Source organism: Loxodonta africana, chromosome 10 (assembly GCF_030014295.1).
Source record: "Loxodonta africana isolate mLoxAfr1 chromosome 10, mLoxAfr1.hap2, whole genome shotgun sequence".
Lineage (NCBI taxonomy): Eukaryota > Metazoa > Chordata > Mammalia > Proboscidea > Elephantidae > Loxodonta > Loxodonta africana.
The window spans coordinates 33,898,950-33,923,723 of record NC_087351.1 but is presented as its reverse complement, the minus strand read 5'-3'; the positions used below and the strand labels follow the sequence as shown (position 1 = coordinate 33,923,723).

Sequence of the window (24,774 nt, the reverse complement as noted above, 5' to 3'; positions counted from 1 at the left end):
CGCGAGTCCTTCTTTTTGCACACATACGAATACAAAGAGCCATACGACCTTCGGGTATCCTTTTTCCATTTTTTTCTCTTCTTAATCTTGTGTGTGTTTTCAAAATTAAAAAAAAAAAAATTGAGATATGTGGCAGTTCTGGGGTGAGGAAACTGTTGCTAAGGGGAATTTGCTTTTACCCCTTTTTCTTTTTCTGTCTCTCTTCCTCTTTCTTTTTCCTGGTCAAGCTTTTAAAATATACCAAGAAGTTGAGACGCAGAATGGCCGTGTACAATTGTTTCCAGCCAATAGTGTAGGGATTTTTTTTCTTTTTGCTATCACATTTTGAGAACTGGTAAATTTTGGTGGATGAGAAATTTTAAAAATTTAGCTCTTGGAAAGTAAAAAATTTTTTTTTAAGCGGGCTAATGGGATAATGTAAATTTCTGTCGGGGCAACGTCGAACGAAGCGGAGATTTGAGGTTTCCTCACAACGCTGTTGCAAGCGTTTTACACACCCTCCCCCAGAATCAAAACCGTGGCTTGGATGTGGCAGTTGTCCAAGGCCAATAGGTTAAAAATATTAGGATATTATAATTGAGATATTTATTTCCCTGGGGAGGGGGAAAGCCCTTTCAGTGTTAGTGTGTCTTGCACACACATTCTCATGAGAACATATCTGTCCCTGTGTATGTTTCCTGAAGCAAAAAAAAAATTTGTAAAGATTTATTTTGGGGTTTTGTTCTTTGTGTATTTGTACAGTATGTGTATATGTGTCATATCAGATTTTATTTTGAAAAGTGACTACCTTTGGTTTTATGTGTGCCAAGTAATAGGATGTGAGTTTTTGTGTGTGTGTCTGTTCCCAAATATGATCAAAACAGGATTTCGTGTGCAGAGTAGAGCTTATAAGAAATCTTATGCTTAGCATACATAGGCACTTACATTCTGGGTGCATTTATTGTGTTTTCTGCTCTTCTAAGGGATCGGATTAGTGAATAATTAAAGAATTGCTAGGGAGTTTTTTTTTTTTATATAGTCCATGAGGCAGTTGCGGGTAGGCAATTTATTGAATCTGGTTCAAAGCATTCTTTAGTGACTGTTTTGCTTAAGGGGTTTTGCTTTTTATTGTTTCATGTTCTTAAATGTACAGCTGTGTATATTTTTGCCTTTATGTGTGGTTTGGTGTGTTTAGACTGCAAGTTCTCTCTTGACTTTTTAACAAAATATTCGGTTCATAGGTTGGGATTTGTTTGAAAAGCTTCACAGATGGCAAAGTATCAGGAAGATAATACAGTCAAGTCCAGTTCTCAAAAACTGCTCACAGTGGTGGTGACTGGGGGCCAACAGGGGGCAAAGGCAAAATAATCGGAGAGATAGAAAATGCATTTTGTCTATCCTGTTACATTTTCGGAACGAAAAGCCTTCTCCCCGTGTCTCCCAGTCACAGAAAATTGTGTGAATTAGAGGACGACAGAGCATCCTGTTATATGAGGGGTATTTTCACTTCATTGTGTTAGAGAACCACTGTCTCCTCGAGTCATACGGAGAAAGAAAACATGTATCCAAATCTGTACTCAAGGATTGGAGTGAAAGTATAGGAAGTGTATGGGGTGATAAGGGAGAAACTGGAATGTCACAAGTGTAGTGGCAACCAAAAGAAGAAAGGATATACTGTAGGGTTCCAGTTTCATTACAGCAAACTTCTGTGATGATGATAATACATTTCCATTTCCATTTCTCAGCTTTCGTCCTACTGTTTCAAGCAGTATTTAAAACACTGAAATAACAACTGCAATAAAATTATTTGTACAGGTCTTGAAATTCATTACAATGAAATTGGACCTGTGTGGGTCCTCTGGGCTTCTTACAGTAAGTGTATTTTTATTCCCCAGCAATCCAACTCAGATCAGTGCTTAAAATTTTTTTCACGTGTGGGTCATCCCACAAGTTTAAGCCCTTGTTTGAAATCTAGTCAGATTCTGGTCACCTTTGTGATACCAGTGATGGGAATTTTTAGTGGAATTTTACCATAATTCTTTTCCACCTGACTTCAGGTCATCACAAATATCTTTTACCTCAATTTGTACAGTTCTCAGGAAAGGGAGAGCTGCTCCCAGAGCGGTATACATTCCGCGTCTTTGACTTCTAGGCTATCTCATTTCTGGGTCTAGGAACCTAGGCTCATATCCAATCCCCTCGCTTTGAGTTGCTTTCTTTGTAAGAGGGGAATTCCTCTCACGAATATGCCGTTGGCTTGCCCTTCCTACGCAAAGCGAAGCAAAGGAAAGCAAAACTAATCTCGGTTGATTTTCCAGGGAAACCGCGGGGTCCGCAGAAATGAAAACTTTTAACTAAGGGGAACTGCCACTTTGCTAGTGATGTCTGAAAGATCTATAACTAAAGCCGGCAGGAACTAAAAGTCTCCCGCCGCCAAATGTGTGAAATCTGTTTGTGGCCACTGTCCTTATAACCACGTACACACAGCTTTCTGAGCAGCAAAGAACAAAAGACAGTAAACAAAAAACAAGTTAAGATGGCGTCTGATGGCCTTGAAAAAGGCTCGCAGTCGTGTCCCTCCCTGGAGAGGCCCCTCCCCTCCCTTGCTTGTTGAGTGACAAAACTACAACCAATAACATCCTTGGCTCTTCTATACCATCGTCCAACCGCCAATCATCGGGAGTCAGAGAGCAAACTGGGCGGTGCTCCTCCGCGTGCGCGCGCTGACCGAGTACACGGGCGGGCGCCGCTCTCTCCTTCCGTTGCTCGCACGTCCGCTTCAGCTTAGCTGAGTCAGCGGGCGAGGCTGCGCTGGGCACACGCGGTGGAACACCCGTAGGGCTTCCAACGTGGGACAGCGGCTCTCAGCCTCAGTCTTCGGACCTTTCGTGGTGACGGTGACCCAGCGAGATCCTTGATCGCGCTTCGGGCCTCTCGGCTTTCTGGCCGCCCGCTCCGGAATTGGCCCTTCTTTCTCCTGAACCCCCAGGATTCACTTTATGATTGGACTGAGTGGCGGGTCATCTTGTCCGCTGCGGCCTCAGTGCCCGAGCTCTGCGCTCCTGCGTAGTCGTCTCGGTAGCCGCTATCACCCTGTCAGTAGCTGTATGACACCGTCCCTTCAGAAACAGTTCTGCAGTCCCTGGTACCGACCTTGTCCTCTTTGACTAATATTTAATCAACTAACATTTACCGAGGGCTTGCTGGGCACATGATATAGTTCTAGGACCTAGTTCATCATTTTCTGCAGAAATGCGGTCAGTCCTTTATGTCACGCACATGTATATGAAAATCTCAGGCCAGAAGTTTTAGTATTAACAAATGTTGCAGTTTAGCAAATGTAAATAAAGAGGACTGTGCTACCGTGAGTTAAAAACTGTTGTACTACTTAAACAAGTATACTTGGAATTTTTGGATTCATGGAATCCTTTTGTTAGGACCTCATTCTGCCCTTTGGGTCTACAGTTTTTTTTTTACCCCCCAAAATGAGGTTTTAGATTTTTTTCAGGTCATTGCACCAGTCATTCTTCCAAAATGTGGGAAAATAGTATGCTATGGTATTTGCTTACCTGCTTTTGTGTGCTTAGGACCGCATTCCTGATAGAAATAGGCTTTGAGAGAACCTTCTAACTGGTGAGCCATTTTGCACCTTGAAGTGAAGGAGCAGGGGTGCCCAGCACAGCAGGAGCTTTAAGTGGCCATTTTCCTTTTTTTAAAATGAAGATTATGGCATGAATTGCCATGCTTCCAGTAATCGCATTTAAGGAAGTTAGTTGCTAGCATGACCCTGAGTGAGTCAAGGGCCTATTATAAAAACATATATCACCTGAGTGATAACATATCCTGCACATCTATTAAATAATGAAAAAAACTTTTATTTTTCATAGTTTGGAGGTGAACTCAGTCATGCAGAAAATTCAAACCCAGAATGGGGAGAGAGCAAGCAAGGGAGCTGCCAAAAGTATGATATATTTAGTTCTAACAAAAATACATGTGGCTTGGGAGGAAAGGGATAGTTAAGATTATGGACAGTCTCATCCTGAACTGTCTGCTAAAGGAGATGAGCTTTCTTTTTCATCTAGATATATTTATAAAAAAAAAAAAATTATTGAAAAGTACATTTTCTGGGTTCATTTCACGTGTATTAAAATTAGACCAATACTGAAATGAATACCAAACATGCATATTTTATGCAAACCTAAGTTTGATATCTGCTGTCATTTTGTGTTGGCAGCTCATCATAAGACTGCAAATCATTTTGTTAACACTCAATTCGGGAAGTTTATAGCATTTTGCAAAAGGCATGTATTCCACTCTATGGTGGTCAGTCTCAGTTTATTCCCATTTTATATTTCTTGAACAAAATATGAGCTCTTGGTTTTAAGATATCTAGGTCACAAAGAGTTGGAGTCGACTCGATGGCACATAACAGCAAAGCAATCTGAGATAGCAAAAGTTGACATTATTAATGTTTAATAATAATGGTGTAGACACTGACTGGATAACATACTAGAATTAACCATAGCTTTGCCAAACAGTCCATGGATTTCTTCCTGGATTATTAGGTAGCTTTATACCTTGAGAGGTAAAATAAAAATATCTGAATAAAGTTTAGGTAGGTTAATAATGTCAGGAGGGATAAGTGGCCTGGAGAACATGAAGCTAGTGATGGCAAAGAAGCAAGAATAATTAATTATATTAGGTCTGGACTGTTAAGATGGCAGGGATAGAAAAGTAGAACTTAAACGGGTTGTAACAACAGATAGTGCAATACCAGCTATAATAAAGTTCTATTATCAGTTTGAATTACTCAGACTGAGAAAATTCTTATCTCCAAAGCAAAAAGGGTGTCTCTATAGTGTACAGCTTTTCTTTGTTTCTCCAGCTCAACAAATCTTTGCCCCTATATCCATCTTTTTCTTCTCTTCAGTCTTGGGGGAAGGAAGAGCTTGTCCTGCTTCGATCTTACATTGCTAGGATCTTTGGCTAAAAGAAAACTTAAGTCCTTTTCTAATGTCTTCATTCTTCAATATTTCACTGACTTTTTCTTTTCTGGCTTTTAAATATACTGAAGCTTTCTGTGTCTTGAAAATACTTTAACCCTAAAGTCCCTTCTAATTTCCTATTTCATCCCTTCTTTTTATAGCTTAACTCTAAAAAACTTGACTTCGTGTCTTGCTTCTATTTTCTCTCCATCAGTTCCTCTTTCATCTACTGCATAATATTACTCTTACCACAAAAATGTCTTCTCTGGTCATCAGCAATACCATCACAGACAAATAAAACGTATTTCCTTAATTTTCATCTTTTTTAACCTCTCTGCTGTACTTGTCACAATTGATTAGATCCAACATTTTTTACATTCTCTCTACTTTGGCTTCCATAATACTATTTTTCTTCTACCTCACCATTCTGTCACAAGTTTCCTCTTTTTTTTTTTTTTTAGGTTGTATCTTTTTTTTTTTTTAATAATTTTTACTGTGCTTTAAGTGAAAGTTTACAAATCAAGTCAGTCTCTCACACAAAAACCCATACACAACTTGCTACTTACTCCCAGTACTTTCTTCCCCATGAGACAGCTGGCTCCCTCCTTCCACTCTCTCATTTCCTGACCATTTTGCCAGCTTCTAAGCCCCTCTACCCTCGCATATCCCCTCCAGGCAGGAGATGCCAACATTGACAAGTTTCTCTTTTAATGAAGCCTCTTCCTTGGTCTCTGAAACAATGGATTTGGCTTGAGGTGCAGTTCCTGGCCTTGCATTTTTCTCACTTTATATGTACCCCTTGGAGAGTGCATTCACTTACTCAGTTTCAACTATAGTCTTCTCGCTAAAGACTCCAAATCTGTATTCCAGCTCTGATCTTCCTCTTGATTTTTGTTTTTCAGTTCTAGTCATTTGTTTTCAGGACATTACACTTAAAGGTCTTGCCGTCAGTTGAAATTTAACAGGTTAAATAAATACATGTCTCCTCTAACATTGTTGCCTCATCTTTACTGCCTCATTTCTGTCATTCTACCAGTGGTATCACCTTCTGGCTCTCAGGCTTATAATCTTGAAATTGTCTTTAATCAATATCTCTAGTCCCCATATTTATTAAATAAACAAATATCATATGTTCATCCTCCACGATGTTCAGTCCTCATATATGCAGCCCTCATTCTCATCAACTCATTCCTGATCACTTAAGTAGTCTCCTAATCTTTAACCATTCCATTTTATGTGTCTTTAAGACGGGTTGACAAACACAGCCCATAGGCCAAATCTGACCTACCATCTGTTTTTGTTGGCACACGAGCTAAGAATTATTTTTACATTTTTAAATACAAATATTAAATGTAATATTTTGTGACGTGTGAAAATAATATGAAATTCAAATTCCAGTGCCAATAAATAAAGTTTTATTGGAACGCAGCCACGCTCACTTGGTTTTATATTGTCCATGCTGCTGCTTTCATGCTATAATGGCAGAGTTGAGTAGTTGTGACAGAAACCACATGGCCTGCAATGCAAAGCCTAATTTATTTACTATCTGACCCTTTACAGAAAAAGGTTGTCGACCCCTGCTCTATATGTTTCCTTATCTTGGTTTTTAAAGTCTTCTGTCAACTCTTCTTACCTTACAATAAAAGCTCCTTTGCTCTGATCTCTGACATGTACCCTGTTAATTCCTGTGATGTTTACGATTTTTCTCTTCTCACCACCCTAGCAGTTCATCCTATACATTGCTCAAGACTTGGTTAGAGGATTATCTTCCATAAGAACCCTTTGTCGTATGATTTCATTCTATGATGGTCTTGCCATTATTTTGAATCAACTCCTCGAGAATTTTTCAGTTTATACCATATCTTTAGGCACTTATATGGAGCCTTGGTAATGCAGTGGTTAAGCCTTTGGGTGCTAACCAAAAGGTCAGCAGTTCAAATCCACCAGCTGCTCCTTGGAAACTCTATGGGGCAATTCTACTCTGTCCTATAATAGGGTTGCTATAAATCGGAATCGACTCCACGGCAACGGTTTTGGTTTTGGGTTCATGTGTGTTTTAGGGGGGCTGGGTGGTACAAATAGTTTACGCTCAACTGTGAACATAAAGATCGATGGTTTGAACGCACCTAGTGGTGCAGTAATTAAGAGCTTGGCTGCTAACCAAAAAGTTGGAGTTCAAAAGCACCAGCCGCTACTTGGAAACCCTATGGGGCAGTTCTGCTCTGTCCTACAGGGTCTCTATGAGAAGGAATCAGCTTGACGGCAACAGGTCAGTTGGATTTAGTGGCTCCAGGAGAGGAAGGCCTGATGATCTGTTTCTGAAGTTTACAGCCAAGAGAACCCCATGGAGCAGTTCTACTCTGTAACACGTGGGATCGCCATGAGTCAGAATCGACTTGATGGCAACAGGTTTGGTTTTAGCTTCTGTTGTGTTTTGCTTTATTTTTTAGGCATTCCAAGTATTATATTCCATTCCCAAATTGTAAGCTCCTTTCTTGTAGGTACTTTTTCTTCATACGAGTACTCAATAAATAGTTCATTTTGCTGAATCATCCTTTATAACATGACAATATGTATAGAGAATTTTTAGGAATACCCCTCTCTTTTTTTTTGATTTGCCCCACTTCTCTAATGGCAGTATATGCAACTAATGAGGTTAGGGTTTTATTTTAATCACTTGTCCAGCATTTAAGCTCTTACCTGGTTAGCAAATATTGTAATTTGAAGTACTACTTTTTTTACCTGCTGGTCCCAATTTCTTTCCCTGCCTTAGAGTTTAGGTGAGAGACTGGGGCAGGAAGCAGGGAAATTAAGTCAGCAATGGTGTCCATGGAAACCAAAGAAGAGTTACTTGAATGCCTATTGTGCTGCATGGCACTGCACCATGTTTTTAGTAGACAGGCTAATTCAAGAAAACATATTTGTTGCCCTGAGTATGACATTCTAAAATAGACACACTGCGATAGTACACAAAGTAGGAAAACAAAGAAATTGAGGAATAAGTGAACTCACATAGGAAAATAAATATAGCCTTAAAACTAGCAGAGTTGAGTATTATCCTTAGTGTAAGGCCAGGTTATGATGTTGTTGTAGTTGTTAGGTGCCACCATCAAGTGGGTTCTGACTCAGCGACCCTGTGTACAACAGAACAAAACCCTGCCTGGTCCTGCGCCATCTTTTCCATCGTTGCTATTTTTGAGCCCATTGTTGCAGCCACTGTGTCAATCCATCTCATTGAGAGTCTTCTTTTTTGCTGATCCTCTACTTTACCAAGCATGATGTCCTTCTCCAGGGACTGGTGCCTCCTGATAACACGTCCAAGGCACTTCAGATGAAGTCTTGCCACCCTCCCTTCTAAGGAGCATTCTGGATGTACTTCTTCTAAGACAGATTTGTTTGTTCTTCTGGTAGTTCATGGTATATTCAGTATTGTTCGCCAGCCAACAGCATAATTCAAAGGCATCAATTCTTCTTCAGTCTTCCTTATTCATTGTCCAGCTTTCACGTGCATATGAGGCAATTGAAAATACCATGGCTTCTGGTCAGGAGCACCATAGTCCTCAAGGTGACATCTTTGCTTTTTAACACTTTAAAGGGGTCTTTTGCAGCAGATTTGCCTAGTGCAATATGTTGTTTGATTTCTTCACTGCTGCTTCCATGAGTGTTGATTGTGGATCCAAGTAAAATGAAATCCTTGACAACTTCAGTCTTTTCTCATGATGTTTATCTTTTTTTTTTTTTAACTTCTAGTTTGGTGCTGTTTTGGAAAGATGACTCAGAAAGTTTGCATGATGTTGCTTATTGGTCCAGTTGTGAGGATTTTTGTTTTCTGTATGCTGAGGTGCAATCCATACTGAAGGCTGTGGTCTTTGATCTTCATCAGTAAGGGCTTCAAGTCCTCTTCACTTTCAGCAAGCAAGGATGTGTCATCTGCGTATTGCAGGTTGTTAATGAGTCTTCCTGCAACCCTGATGTCTCATTCTTCTTCATAATAGTAAGTACCAAATTGCGAATACTCTGTTTTCTCAATTACCTTTCTCATTTGCATCATAGAAGGTTTTGTACCTCAATATGTCTTTGTAGACTTGAATTTATTGTTTCTTAGAAATTTGGTACTAAATTTAGAGGGAGAAGAAAATCCCTAAATGCTATTTGAAGCTACTGCATTTTATTCAAGATCAGGGAATCAGGATGGGTGTCCAGGGTGGAAGCACAAAAAGTTTCAGGAGTAATCATATCACCCAGATACTATTTGTGGAACATCGGCTATGTGCTGTCACTCTGGGGGTGCCTTATATATATTATGTATAATCTTCACAAAAAACACTCAAAGTAGGCATAGATGAGAAAACTGGGGCTCAGAAAGTGAAATAATTTGCCTAATTTCACAAGGCTTTTAAGTGGTGCAGCCAGATGAGAACCCCATTCTTTTTAATTCCTAGTTCAGTGCTGTTTTGGAAAGACGACCTAAGAAAGAACATTTAAGGGGGTAGGGAAGGGCTCAAGGCAGGTACAACTCTTGCAAGAGGAGGTAAGTGTGTGAGGCAAGAGAACCAAGCATGTTGTTGTTAGGTGCCCTCAAGTCGGTTCCGACACATAGCGACCCTATGTAGAACAGAACAAAACACTGCCTGGTCCTTTGCCATCCTCATAATCGTTGCTGTGTTTGAGCCTAATGTTGCACCCACTGTGTCAGTCCATCTCGTTGAGGGTCTCCCTCTTTTTCTTGGACCATCTACTTTCCAAGCATGATGTCCTTTTCCAGCAATTGGTCTCTCCTGATAACGTGTCCAAAGTATGTGAGATGAAGTCTCGCCATCCTTAGTTCTAAGGAACACTCTGACAGTTGTCAATTTGGTACTAGAAATGGGTTAAACAACCCACTCAGGGTCCCAACCTGATGCACATTAATTTCTGATTTTACAAATACTGGACCTAGCTGCCAAGCATTAATATAGTCCACTATCCCCAAAATATAACTTTTCTTTTTCTCACAGCATAATGCTTAAGATTAAGCTCCTTGTTTTTTTCTTTTTTAATGATGTTGGTAAAAAATCTGAAGGAGCAGTGTAGGTCCTTACTTAGGAAGGAAAAAGATATATAAATAATTCATCCATAAATTGACATAGAATCGCTTCATACTTTCTTTTAACCTTTAGTTTTAATTTGGCTTTAACCTTTAGTTTTGGGTTTTGCTCTGCTTTCCAGTGAAGCTAATGGCAGGAAAGCTATAAATGGATTTAAGTTCTTGCAGGAAGTGAATATTTGGCACAAAAAAGCTGTTTCTTCGATATAAAGGGTGGAAAGAGCAAATTAAAGACTATTCTTTAGTAACCAAATGTAATTAAAATGCGCTGTCAGATTTACATTTTAGTGCCTCAGAGGCACTGATACTGTTGTTCCTGAAATGGGATTGCTGATTGAAAAAAAACAAACCACCTCAATATATAGAAAATGCTCCTAATCTCCTCCCCTTCTTTTAATCGTGATGTTATGATTTATAGGGTACGATAGAAATGTATCTCTCAAGGAAATTATAGACAATCTTAAGGTTTTGTCATTTATGAAGCTTCAGGCAGAGAGGTTTTATTTTCTCCCCTATAATCAAGTATCACTTAGAAAATGACAATATTTATTAAGTTTCTTGGAGTGTTCTCAGGAGAACAAACCAGCCCCCACCCCCTTCTGCCTTGTTTTTCCTAGAGTAGTTTAGTGGCTTAACTATAGTAATTGAAAAGAGATGCAGTTTGGTTTATCATTGATATTCTGCTTTCTCCTTTTTGGGGGGCTGGTCATGTGGGCAAAGTGGCAGCACTTAGATATGTGGACATGCCTGTTGAGCAGGAGAGGGGGAGGTAAGGGGTCCCAGAGGTCATTTTCTCTGGCTACCAGCTGGGGGTTCAGAACAGTGAGCTTCCTTTGCAGAGGCTGAGGCCTAGGCGTACAGCCCTGAAAGCCAGGGGCTGTGCCATCCTGGGTTATCCCAGCTCAGTTCCCCTATCCAGCCTTTCATTTCATTCCCCTACTCCTGCGCTAAAAGAACTAATGATGTAATAGTGAGACGTTGGTGACACGTTGAGGGATGCAGTGATTGATGTTTTCAGAGCCTTAGTCTGAATGCATCCGTATGAAAATTATAGAGGGTAGAATCATGATTCATCATGTCAACAGTAAGTGCTATCGGTTCAGAAAAAAAATAAACACTAGCCTGAAAGTAGCAATAACTGGATTCTGCTATCTTCCTCTGACCTTGAAAAAGACATGTAACTTCCCTGCGTGTCTCCTCCTTGGACCTAGAGTAATATGTATTTCCTAGAGCTGTTGTGTAGATGAGATAATCTGTGTGAACTGTTCTGAACTTCTTCAGGAATCATGTCAAAGCAATAAAATGCAATATTTTTATTACAGTAAGATAGTGAGGAGATGAGGGGTCTATGTTTTCTTCCTTAATCTTCTAATCTTTCCAGATGCCAGTGGGTCCTTTTGAGTCCCCTCTCTGTTCTTAGGTTAGAATGGTGGCACCATGGGGTGGGGGTTCCGTGCTTGGATTCAAGAAGAATGCCTTCTCCCTCTGAAACTGTGTTCCCCAGGAAGGCCTTTATAGGCATCTCCCTTTGGTAAAGGGTGAGTGTGCCACCCTGCGTGCTGCGCGGGAGCACAGAATCTACAAACAGAAGGAAGCATCTGTCCTCTGCAGGCTGAGGCCGGGAGCCATGGACTCTGCATTCCTTCCCTGTGTGACTGTACAGAACCCACCGCTCAGTGCCCAGGCTCCTCTGACCAACCTCTATGAGAAAAAGTAAATCCAAAGAAACCAGTGTTTCCTACCAAACGTGTGAAGTCGGCTTTGATTCAGGACCGTTTTTGGGAAAGTCCAGCTGTGTGAGCAGCCTTGCCATTGCTTCAGCCAGCCATGTCCTTCAGTGCCACCATTCTCTTCTCCCCACCCAGTAGCAGCGAGGCCACCTGCTGCTGCTGTGCCTGTAAGAACGAGACCAGCGGGGGCGGCACAGGCTCGCAGGGCGGGCATCCTCCTCCCAGCACCCCTATCACTGTGACAGGACACGGCCTGGCAGTTCAGAGTTCAGAGCAGCTCCTCCATATCATTTACCAGCGAGTAGAGAAGGCAGTGGGACTGGCCGAGGCTGCTCTGGGTCTTGCCAGGGCCAACAATGAATTGTTAAAACGTCTGCAGGAGGAAGTGGGTGAGCTAAGACAAGCAAAAGTGTCTACCCCTGATGAGGACGGGGAAGGTGGTACGCAGAGTTCCCCACCTGAAGAGCCCGGGCCTATGAAGGAGAGCCCCGGGGAGACCTGCAAGGCTGTGTCTGCCGTGGAAGAGGAGTGTGACAGCGTGAGTAGCGGCGTGCAGGTGGTGATCGAGGAGCTGTGGCAGCTGGGAGCAGCCTCGGCGGTGGGCTCTGGGCCTTTGGGCTTCCCAGCCACTCAGAGATGTGCCCTGGCTGCCAGCGATGGGGCCTCGCTGCTCAACCCTGTGAGTATGGAAGCAGGAAAGGGCCACGAGTGCTCTTGTTCCTTAGTGCTTAGCCTGGCCTTGTCTCTCTCTCTTTTTTTTCTCTTTCTTCTCTTTATTTTCTTTCCATCTTTAAACCTTACTTTTGTTGGACTCGTGATAAAACAACAGCACCACATCTCTTTCGCCTTGAAGGATCGTCAGCACTCCTATTTTCTTCCTAGACCATCAGGTTCTGTGGCAGGAGGTCATTTTTGGTGTGTGTGGAGACGGGGTGCCCTTCCCTCCCTCTCAGTAGCTCCGCATGGCACCTTCTCCTCCACAGCTCTCTCGGCTGCTTCATGGGCTCTGCCTCTCCTGGCGAGAATGCCTGCCGTGCACAGACGGCTCATTCATATTTTATCACGGGTCCTCTGCTTGCCAAGAGGAGTTCAGTGCAGAGAGAGATGGGAATGTCGAGGGGAGGGAGGCAGAGGTGGAGAGAGAGATGGAGCTAAGGAAAAAGTGAGAGGGAGAAGACAAAGATAGTAGCAGACAGATGCTGGCAGGGAAAGAGGCAGGTGGGGTTGAGGGAGAAGCAAAAGTGAAAAAAGGGTACAGAGAAGAAAGGTGACTCTCTGTGGAAAGGGGAAAATCTATGTGGGAGAGAGAATTTGAGGCAAGATGGGAGGGGAGCCAGAGAAAAGGAAATAAAATGAGGAGAAGAAATAGAAAATCACAAATTAATAAGAAGAATAACACATAGGGAGAAAGGGCAAAGGAAAGAAGGAAGCAAGCAAGTACATTTTGTGAGCAGGAAAAGACATAGAAGTACATTGTTCTATTTTAGGTTTTTTTTTTTTTTTTTTTAGTGTTCAGGGCCATATGAGCAGGAAAATCCTGGCTGGGCAGAGTAAAAACTGCAGAATGTCACACATGAAAGTATGGAAAGGAGATGGAGCAACTATAGAGATTATAGAGATGGGAAAATAACAGAGATGTGTTGCCACTTGAGAGAGAGACAGGGGAGGTCTGTCAACTCTCCTCCGCCTTATTTTCTGTGTCAGCACTTCCCCCACGGCAGAGCTCAGACACCCAGTAAAGAGGTAAAGGAACAGAACACACAGGGTAGATGGGAGGGATGGAACTCCCAGTCCATCTGCTGGATCTGAGAAGTGAATATATAAACTCCCCTTGGCCCCCTCCAATGTAACACTGCAGTTGGTCACTGTTCCCCCAGAAGGCACAGCCGTGTGACTAATGGCCACTGCTGCTTGGCCCTGTCTGTGCCTGACCAGGACCATCAGTGGTTGGGGACTGAGGGAGGAGGGACTGGGAAGGTGGGAGGTAGGAGGGTTCCTGGCCAGGCCATGCCCTGGGCTGTGTTTCTTTCAGGCAGGGAAGGCTTCCAAGCCGACAGGATGGAATTAGATTTCACAGCGCAGAAAGCAGCTCACACAGGTCTATAAATCTCAGCCTCCTCCCCCGCGTCTTTCTCTGTGTGTGTTCTTTTCCCCCACTTTCACTGTTGTATTTTCTTGGCTGCAGAAATTCCCCCTCCTTTCTTCTCTCTCTCTCTCCCCTCCCCCCTCCTTCCTTTCCCTGCACAGTATGTCCTTGAGTGAGGGCACAGAAGGTTGAGTAGATGTCAGGACAGGGACTGTCAGGTGCGGCCAGGGCAGGGTCAAGGTGAGGGCCCAGGACTGGCCCCGCGCAGGTGTTGGAGAGTATGTGAGTGCAGCTGTCAGTGGAGCCTCTCTGGAGATTTTTGACTTTATCTCTCTCTCCTTCACTCTCAATTTCCTCTTATTTCTCCTTTTTATTGTTGCTGTCATTTTTCCCTTACTCCTTCTCTTGCTTAGGTTTCCTTTCTTGTTATCACTTCCTTTCCCAATCTCTTTTAGACAAAACATTTTCCTAGCTACACTTCTTATATCCAAGAGCAAACCATAATACTACTCATAAATACAGCATCAGAAACATGCCTTGTTCTTTTAATCAGTCCTATGGTAATGACCCAACGTGAGAGGCCCTGTACACATGAGAAATATATGCCCAACACTCCCATAGGAGTCCCAGAGAAACAAGCCATTGACCATTAGAGACTGTGCTAGGTTCTCCCCATCCTTCCACTCTCTGTTCAACTATCCTTAACCAGGTCCCCCTAAGCAGCTGGCTAATAGGCTATTCTCTTTTTATGTTCTTAGCTGGTGGATGATTATGTGGCCTCTGAGGGTGCAGCACAGCGGGTGCTGGCCCCTGCTTATGCCAAGCAGCTCTCACCAGCCACACAACTGGCTATCCAGCGGGCAACCTCTGAGCCTGGGCCAGAGAATGGAACCAAGCTGCCACCGCCCCGCCCTGAAGATGTGCTCAGTGCTGCTGCTGCGCTGGACAGTGCCTTGGAAGAGTCAGGCCCTGGGGGCTCTGGGGAGCTGAGACACTCTCTAGGGTTTACAGCTTCCCAATGCAGGACCAGAGGGAGTGGACAGAAGAATTCCAGGCGCAAGCGGGATCTGGTCCTCTCTGTGAGTGAGCTCAATTTCTATACATATATTTTTAAGTTTGGATAGATGAGTGAAGAGTGATGGGTGGGTTGATTTTAAACCTCCCATAGTGAATGAATAGCCCTGGTGACACAGTGGTTAAGCATCTGGCTGCTAACCAAAAGGTCGGCAGTTCAGATCTACCAGCTGCTCTTTGGAAACCCTATGAGGCAGTGCTACTCTGTCCTATAGGGTCGCTCTGAGTCAGAATCAACTCTGTGGCAAAGGGTTTTACAGTGAATGAATGTTATCTTGAATCCTAATGGAGTGGGAGGAGCAAGAAAGACAGATTCATGCCATAGCCGTAGGGATAGGCAGGCCCCCTGCTAACAGTTGAGGTTTTTGTAGGCTTCAAAAAAAAAAAAAAATTTTTTTTTTTTCCTCTAGATAGACTGATATTTTACTTTTAAATAAGAGGAGGAGGGAATTATATCACATCTCCCAAAACGGAAACCCTGGTGGCGTAGTGGTTAAGTGCTACGGCTAGTGATCTAATAATCCTGACAGGAAGATCTTTAGGACTGACCACTGAAGGGTAGCACTGGAAATTGCCCACAAATTTAGCCATTGTGCAGAGTAAGCGGCCAGGAGCCCCTTGAATGGAAAAACCAAGTGTCCTGATGTGGTTCTAAACACCAGAGATTCAGAGGACCATTAGGCACTTAGCTCAGTTATAAAAGGTTTGGAGATTCTAGCTATTCCAAGAGCTCTTGGCAGGAAAGGGACTGGCCTGAACAGGTCTGCCTGAAACCTTGGCGTGGCTTGGAGCCCTGGGAACATCCTGCTGAGCTGTGAGCCCTCCAGGCTGGCAGCTAATCTAAACCTAGAGATCTTCAAGGGCAGTGGTTCTCAACTGGGGTGATTTTGCCCCCCAGAGGGTATTTGGAAGCATCTGGAGACATTTTTCGTTATCATGCAGTGGAGAGGGGGTGCTACTGGCATCTGGTGGGTAGAGGCCAGGACTAAACTTTCTACAATCACAGGATAGCCTCCCACAACAGAGAATTTTCTGGCCTAAAATGTCAATAATACCGAGGTTGATAAACCCTCTTCTAGGGTGACCAGTCCTTTGGATCGTCTGTGTGCCCAAACAGTATCTTTCTGATAATCATGGGACTGTATATGTATACATATACGTATACGTATATGTATATATGTGTGTATATGGGACCATGGTGGCAGAGTGGTTAACAGCTTGGCTGCTAACCAAAAGGATGACAGTTTGAATCCCCCAGCTGCTCCTTGGAAACCCTGTGGGGCAGTTCTACTCTGTCCTGTAGGGTCACTAGGAATCGGAATCAACTCGATGGCAAGGGTAATGGTAGTATTATGTGTATACATACACACACACGCGTGCACACACACACACACACATATGAGGAGCCCTGGTGGCACGGTGGTTAAGTGCTTGGCTACTAACTAAGGTCAGTGGTTTGAACCCCCCAACTCTGCAGGAGAAAGATGTGGCAGTCTGCTTCTGTAAAGATTTACAGCCTTGGAAATCCTATAGGGCAGTTCTGCTCTGTACTATAGTGTCTCTATGAGTTGGAATTGACTGGACAGCAAGGGGTTTTTGATATATATATATACACACCATATTTTTATGCAAATAATGCTGCCTTCTACATTTGGTTGCCAGCCCTGCTTCCTGCCCCCCAGGTATTTTCCTAAGTGCGCTATGCCAATTTTTTTTTTTTTTGCATGTTGCTGTGAAAAAAAAAAGATTAGCATAGCACCTTTCTGAAAATACCTTGTGGGGGGTGGGTGAGGTTGGCAAACAAACATGGAAGATGGTTTTTTGTGTAGAAATTCATACACATATATATGCCATATACTGTTCATACTGACTGTAATGGGTTTCCATTCCCTGGATAATGGCTGCTTGAAGTAACTTGAAAGTCCTGGTTGGGAGTGGAGGTCACCTGTCACATCCAACCTAAACCCCATCTTAACATATAGCCCATTTCTTCTTGTGACTGTCTTAGTCAAGATCAAAAACATCTGATTACCATTTATATATCCTTTATGTATATTAGTCTCTTCTCTCTTTCCCATACGCTCTAAAAGCTGAATAGATTTAGTGCCTTTTCCTTTTTCTCAGAGATCCCATTCTTACTCTCCCCTTCTTTTGATTTGTCTTTGTCTTCTGAAATACTTTCCACGTGTATTTCCCTCAGGTTGAAGCATGTGGCATTGGGCCCAGGACCCCAGCAGAGGTTATGTCAGCTTCATTTTCCTCTTAAGACCTCAGTTTTACATTGAGGGATTCTTTTTTTCCATGGGAAAACACCATTCATAATCAGTATCGATTTGTTTCTAGTTTTCATTTTGCATTTTGGTTATGTTCCCGATGTCTCCTCACTTACCAAGGACTGAGATGGGTATAGATTCTCTGTCATGGATTTCTGGCCCAAGATAGCCACTCCAGTGGTCTTGTTGCCAGTAGTAGAAATGGAGGCATATAACTAGAAATGCATTTCAAGGGATTTCCCAAAACTCCATAATGTTTCAATCATGAATATACATGCGTAAATTATACTTTGCATGAAGTCAGGATTTTCAGAGTCAATCACTTCCATTCCACCCCTGCCTATTGCCTCCCGAGAGAGGAGCAGTGTGAGACCTGGCTTTTTTCTGCCCTTTAATGAGCTTGGTGGAACTGGGAACCGACTGAGGAGAACAGCATGCTCGCTCATCATGCTCTCTATGATAGTACTTGATGAGGATCTAGAGGGCCAGCCAGGGAATTTTGTTGACCATCACAGAAGAAGGTTTAAAATGTCCTTGTGGGCTCAGCAGCCAGACTGTGACTTTGCAGGTGGGGAGGAACAGTCACAGAACTTCACTATTCCAATCTTTAGCTCTGGGAAGGAATCAGAGTGGCATCTCTCCAATGTGCTGGGGCGGCTGTGGATTGTTGCTAGGGATCCTGTGAACCAAAAGGACCGAACCAAAACTCTTAATTCCTTGGAATGCTGTAGACCCAAGCTATTCCTGGGAAAATGTGTTTATTTTTAGCTCACCAAGGAGGTAGGTGAGCTGGCACCCTTTACAGTCTTCACACTTAGTATTGTCTAGAATATTATCCCTTTCCACTTCAAGCCTGGTTTGATTTTTATCAGCTGATCCCTTCTAAGCCACTAGAGTTGGAAGCTATGCAATGCCCCCCCCCCCTTTTTGCAGCTCTTCCAAATTCTTTCTGAAGTATTCATCTATCCCTTGTAATTCCTTAAATTTGGACTTCTAAGAGGTAAAATAACTATATCAACTATGAAGCAAGTATAATAACAGTATAGTGAAGACCCCAGCCATAATGAGTTGACAGTACTTCCCTAACCTGATATGGTCAGTCAGTCATAGAGGTAGAAGCTTAAATTGGGGATTTCTGACTATGGAGTTGAAGCCCTTAAATCAGGATATGAACCCATCAAGATGGAACCGTGTAACTTCCACCAACTGAGAGAGCTTGGAATGAAAATATAATCAGAAATAACAAAGCTAAATTTAATAGAAGGAATATAAAACCCTGCATTAAAATTTAACAAATCAGTTGCAGAATGACAGAGATAGCAATTCGTGCGAAAAGTGTCTGAGGACTTGGGTTGACTACAAGCTCATGATGAATGAACCCTGTGGCATTATGCATGGGTGTGGGGTTGCTAGGAAAGGTAACACCATCTTGGGTTTCATTCCTAGAAGTACAGTGTTCCACTGAGGGAGGTAATGGTCTCTTTGGCCAGCTCTCATTTGATGGGTTAGATTCAGCTCCGGGTGCTACTCTGTAAGAGGGACACTAGCAAAGCAGAGAGCCTCATAGTTTGATGAGGAGTCTGTCTGGAAACTATGTCACAAGGAATGCCTGAAGGACTTGAGGTCCTTTAGATAAGAGAAGACTTAGGGAGTACACGAAAGCTATCTTTGAATATTTCAGGTGCTATTATAGGCAAAAAAAAACAAACAAAAAAACCTGGTGCCATCAAGTCGATTCCGACTCAGAGAGACCCGAAAGGACAGAGTAGGACTGCCCCATAGGCTTTCCAAGGAGCGCCTGGTGGATTTGAACTGCTGACCTTCTGGTTAGTAGCCGTAGCTCTTAACCACTATGCCATCAGGGATTCCATTACAGGCAAAACTGGGGTCATATTCTGGGGCATCTAAAGCAAAATTTTTTAACTATTAGAGATGTTCAGGAGTAGAATAAGCCGCTTCAAAAAGTGGTGAGAACCCATCACTAGAGTTGTATAAGCAAAAGACGGCCTGTTTGATAATGTGAAAGGGAGGTTGGATGATAGAGTTTTCAAGGTCCTTTCCAAAGCACACTTCTGTTATTTTAGGTCTGAGTTTTTCAGACCATATTGTGTATACCCCTGGGATTTGTGGTCATGTGCAAGGCAATATATAAAGCCATGGATAAACCTGGGACATATTCCTGGATCATCAATTTTACTAGAAAATTTTGGAAGACATTTTTATATTAAAAGAAATATAGATGTATTTTGAAGAAAATCTAAAAATTTTGCAAGAATGGGGGCTTCAAGAAACGCCCACTTGTGTTAGTAGCCCTGGTGTGTATTTACACTCTCCTGCCATTAGGGGTATGTCCCTGGAAATGTTTGAGACCTTCTGCTCTAGTGATCCCGTTCACCAGGAGCAGAATTATGGCCAGGGATGATCCTGGAATCTTGACACAAATTAAATGAAAAGAGGGAAGAAGGGCCCCATTATGAATACTAATTTGGATAAGTATTTCTGGCCATCTGGCTAAGGAAAGGCATCTACAAGAATGGTACCCAGACTGTGAGAAGGATTCAGGCAGAGAACTACATAGGGACAATGCTTTTTAACCCTACAGACTTGAGCGGGTTTTCATAATATCCACTCCTGGCTTAATTCCTGTTTTTTTTTTTTTCCTAGAAAATGGTTCACAATGTGCATAACCATATCACCAATGACAAGAGATTCAATGGGTCTGAAAGGTACGGTCCTCTAGAGGGAAAGTAGTTCACAAGGAACTTTGCTAAGGGGACGGAAGAGGAATGGTGCAATCCAACCATGAAGCTAGGGCTTTGATCTCACCATTGTCCCTTGTATCCTGTCTTGGGCCATGGAGGAATTTACACTAAGTTGATTAGTGCTGGGTATCTCTGTCTGGCTCTTAAAAAGCGGACTGCCATACGTTCTTCTTTTTGTGGCAGCATCAAGTCCTCCTGGAATATTTCAGTAGTGAAGTTCCTTCTGGAAAAGCTCAAGCAGGAACTGGTGACCAGTCCTCACAATTACACTGATAAGGAGCTGAAAGGTAAGAAAAAAACAAGTTAACTTCCATCCCATCCTTTCTGCCCTCCTCCCTCCACCATGTTCTTGGTCAGAGGAGAAAAAGCATAATGGAGATGATTTAGGTGGTTTTGAAAATAGTGGACTTCAAGTTATTATTATTTTTGGCTATTCTTTTCACCGACAGTATTCACAGAATTAGTCCTAACTGCCTTTTTCTGTCCCTTCTCAGTCTGAAATGAGAATGGACAAAGGAGCCATCATGAATTATATTTATGCAGGGCCTGAATCTGAGGCATTATGAAAAAGAAATCAGAAGCCAGGCCTGCCCTTTTGTCCCTAAATGTTATGTCCTAGGTTTTCTACTTTCCTTGCTCTCTTCTGTTATGTGTCTGTAGCTAACCCTGAAGCATCATGAACTGGAAAGCTTCTGCTAAAAAAGTACCCATAATCTGCTATCGGCAGAGTAGCGATGGGAGTAGACTTAATGGGGGGAATACAGAAACAATTGGAGTTGTCTTTTATCAGTGGGAGATACGAGAAGAGTTAGTGTTGGAGATGGAGGTGGGAAAAGAGAGTTGAACCAAAGAGGGGTGAATAGGTGCTGATGGGAATGCCAAGAAAGCCCAGCTTCTAGACAGTGATTCTCAACCTCTCATTCAGTAGTGTTAAGGCAGAAAAAAGGGCTGAGGACCACTGCTGTAGAGGAGCCTGCTTTTTGCCCCTTTGCTCCTCCTCCTCTTCTCTCCACCCCAGGAGCCTGTGTGGCCTATTTCCTCACTAAGAGGCGTGAGTACCGCAACTCCCTGAACCCCTTTAAAGGCCTGAAGGAGAAAGAGGACAAGAAACTTCGAAGTCGCCGATACCGGGTAGGAGGTTTCTAGGCCATCCTTTCAAGATGTTAAATTCTAAACCCTAATAAGCCACAGTGGGAAGGGCCAGAGGACATGGCATTTGAGGGTAGGATTGAGAGCTAGGATTATAGATAAATAGAAGAAAAGGAGGCTGAGCCAGTTCTAAGATTTGATTTGGGGACTGGGTTCCATCAAGCACAGATTATAACAGCTTTCCTCCCCATCAAAATGTTTTCCCCAAATCTAAGCCATAGTCTGTTTCTCTTCCTAATCTCTGTCCTGGGCTCCTACCGTAGCTTTTCGCCAACCGATCCAGTATCATGAGGCATTTTGGACCTGAGGACCAACACCTGTGGAAGGATGTGACAGAAGAGCTGATGTCAGATGAAGAGGACAGTCTTAATGAGCCAGGTGTCTGGGTGGCCCGCCCTCCTCGTTTCCGGGCCCAGCGCCTCACAGAGCTCTGCTATCACCTGGATGCTAACTCTAAGCATGGCACCAAAGCCAACCGCGTGTATGGGCCTCCCTCAGACAGACTGCCTTCTGCTGAGGTGCAGCTCCTCCCACCAGAACTTTACAATCCCAACTTCCAAGAAGAGGAAGATGAGGGAGGTGATGAGAATGGACCTGTCTCCCCATCTTTTGACCAACCCCACAAAACCTTCTGCCCAGACTTGAATTCATTCATTGAAATCAAGGTGGAAAAGGATGAATGAAATCTATAGCCGAGAACGAACTCTGACTTCTGCCACACCCCATGTCCCAGAAATGGGTGGCCATGGGTCTTCCTAGAATAAGGAGATACCCTCTGCAGTCTGAGAAAGTAAATTTACCTCTCTTCTTAACACAGTCCCCACTGGAAGTGGAAGCTTGCAGCTCTAGCAGGATAAAAGAACTTAATATAGAAAGGGGGAAAGCCCCCTACTGTGAATGGCAAGACAGAAGATGCTTATTCCTAAGCCTGAAATGAGGAAAGGAGGAGGATGGGTCTAAGAAACATGAGGCCTTCTTGATACATGCCCCGGTTTCTGAGTTTCTTTTTCGGGTTCACCCTCAGCTCTAGGGGAAGCAGCCCTGGTTGTACCTTATTTCCCCATGACTGCTGGTCTTGCTCTGCAGTGGAAGAACAGGACCAGCCCAGGGTAATACTGCCATCTGGTGGGCAGTTTCAGTCATGGGCCAAATTGTTTTAAGCAGGAGAAAGAACATGGGTTCCATTCTTATTTGGGAATTGGGATTTAGATATAATAAGGCACTGTTTATTGAATTATACAAGGCAAATCTTTTTTTTTTTTTTAGTTTTTATTGTGCTTTAAGTGAAAATTTACAAATCAAGTCAGTCTCTCATACAAAAATTTATATACACCTTGCTATATACTCCTAATTGCTCTCCCCCTAATGAGACAGCCCCACTCTCTCCCTCCACTCTTTTCGTGTCCATTCCATCAGCTTCTGACCCCCTCTGCCCTCTCATCTCCCCTGCGGATAGGAGATGCCAACATAGTCTCAAGTGTCTACTTGATCCAAGAAGCTCATTCTTCACCAGCATGTTTTTCTATCCCATTGTCCGTTCCAATCCTTGTCTGAAGAGTACAAGGCAAATCTTATTATTCCCATCTTATAGATTAGGAAATTAAGAGTTTTCATGTCTCACAGCAGCTGCTTCCCCACTGTATGATTAAGCAGTATATACAGCTTTATAGCTATTTCTTACTCCTATCAAGCCAAACTATATTTTGGAGAAAGTGTGTGTGTGTGTGTGTGTGAGAGAGAGAGAGAGAGAGAGAGAAGCACAGACTTTATGCATCTTGAATGGACTGAGAAGTAAAAACGGCTTTCTATTCATTTCATTCAATCATCCAACATAGATTGGTTACTAGGTATGAAGCACTGTGCTAGGCGCTCCTGATACACTGTTGATGAGATGGTGATCACAGATTTTATTGTCTAGTCGGGAAGCTAGGCATTACGTAGGCAATGAAATGAGCTGTGATGAGGGTAATGATAGCGGAGTACAGGGTGCAAGGAAAGCACACAGAGGGCTATCTGACCTACTCTTGTGGCCAGAAAAAGCTTTTCAGAGGGAGTCATGTTTAAACTGATTCCTGAAAGATGGGGATGAGTTAGCTAGGGGAAGGGAAGGGGAGGCCAAGAGAGTATGCCAGACATAAGGATCAGTAGGCACACAGCCCAGAGACAAGAGCAAGCAGAGAAAAAGTCCAATACTGCCAGATAGTCTGGGGAGGGGTGATTTAGAGAGACCTTGTAAACCATCTTAAGGAGTATAGACTTCAGCTGAAGGGCAGTGAGAAATCATTGAAAGATTTTAAGTCAGGAAATGAGATGATCAGTTTTGTGGTTTAGAACAATCACTTGACCTCAGGGTGTAAGAATGGATTGGAGGGAGCAAGCGTCAGCAGGGAGACTTTTGTAGTAGTTCAGGAGAGAAAAGATGGTGCCCTGACATATGTAGTGGTGATGGGGAGAGTACAGGTTTGAAAGATGTTTAGGAAGCAAAATTGATGTGACTTGTTGACTGCTTGGATTTGAGCACTAAGGGAGAGGGAGGAAACAGGCTGGTGCTCATGTTTCTGGCTTAAGGAGCTAAGTGGTTAATGGTGCCATCTACTCTGGGAATGTAGGAGGAGGAGTCAGTTTCATGGAGACAGGGAAGATGAGCTCATTTTAGGGCATGGGGTGCCTTTGAGACAACCCAAGTGGAGATGCTGGTAGTCAGTTGAGTTTATAAAACTGAAAGTCTGGGCTAAAGAGAGGGATTTGGGAGTTATCCATACAGAGATGGTAACTGGAGATGGAGAAGAGGGCCTGTGGGGCCCTCAGGTCGGTTCAGACTGCAAACAGCTGCCCCAAGGTCGTGAGCATTTTGGAGTCCTACATATTAGTGCACCCCTCTTCCCCTTCACTTGTCCTGGCTTCCTGTTATTCCCCCAAAACAAGTTGCTGATCTCAAATGTGCCCACTGCTGACCCCACCAACTCCTGGATGGGCCTCCTTTGATGCATTCTCAACTTTTCTTAGAACTTATACTCCCATCCTTACCCCTAAAGGATCAAAGCTTCCAAATATCAGAGGCTGTGTAGATCTTTTGGATGTTAAGTAATTGGGAGAAACAATCCAGGTCCCTTCCTACCCACCCCACCCCCCCACCACTTCCTTCCCTCAAAACACTTGGGAGACCAGAAAGGAGGGACAGCCTGAGGGTCCTGAGGATGTCGCTCACTGCACTTTCTGGAGCCAACCTGCTAGCTCCTCTCCATTACTAATGCTTTCAGTCCTCCCTGCGGCCAGTGTGACAGTAAACTCTCCTCAGGATTAGAGAAAAGCTGAAGGCTTGACTAGGGAAATGGAGAGGCTGCTTCTCAAGAGAGATGGGGTCAAGGAGACAATGCAACTAGGACAAAGAAGCCAAATAGTGCCAAACTAATTTCCCAAAGGATATCAGCCTCCTTTCCTTCCCTTCCCCATTCAATAAGGATACACTAAGATTATAAAAAACACCTAAATGTGGACATGAAAAAAATAAGCATGATTTGTTTGCATATAGTTTTCATATTCATTTAAAGAGTTCTTTTCCTTCTTGTTCTAATACCTCCACCCCTTATCCCTGATGAGCTACTCTGGGCAAAATAAGTTGATTGATATTTAATTCAGTATGTTCAGCC

General features: G+C 43.2%; 1 protein-coding gene across 4 annotated transcripts; it reads left to right on the top strand.

The window, feature by feature from the left end:
* Positions 1–24,233, top strand: C10H14orf93 (chromosome 10 C14orf93 homolog). Of its 4 annotated transcripts, none has more exons than XM_064292292.1 (9): positions 33–54; positions 8,463–8,529; positions 8,715–8,958; positions 12,160–12,459; positions 14,625–14,945; positions 19,878–19,939; positions 20,159–20,262; positions 20,994–21,106; positions 21,388–24,233. In XM_064292292.1, exons 4-9 carry the CDS (start codon positions 12,256–12,258, stop codon positions 21,805–21,807), a joined length of 1,224 nt encoding a protein of 407 aa, XP_064148362.1. In that variant the 5' UTR covers positions 33–54; positions 8,463–8,529; positions 8,715–8,958; positions 12,160–12,255; the 3' UTR covers positions 21,808–24,233. The 4 variants fall into 4 exon arrangements, with proteins under 4 accessions (XP_003420991.1, XP_064148361.1, XP_064148362.1 ...); XM_064292290.1 differs by having other exon boundaries at positions 11,555–12,459; XM_003420943.4 differs by lacking the exon at positions 8,463–8,529 and having other exon boundaries at positions 1–54; positions 11,555–12,459.
* The last annotated feature ends 541 nt before the right edge of the window (positions 24,234–24,774 follow it).

Coding starts and splice junctions, on each gene's coding strand:
- C10H14orf93 (XM_003420943.4), top strand. CDS start 11,878: ATGTCCTTCAGTGCCACCATTCTCTTCTCCCCACCCAGTAGCAGCGAG. Junction 19,940..20,158: donor AGATTCAATGGGTCTGAAAG/GTACGGTCCTCT, acceptor TTTTTGTGGCAG/CATCAAGTCCTCCTGGAATA. Junction 21,107..21,387: donor TTCGAAGTCGCCGATACCGG/GTAGGAGGTTTC, acceptor CTCCTACCGTAG/CTTTTCGCCAACCGATCCAG.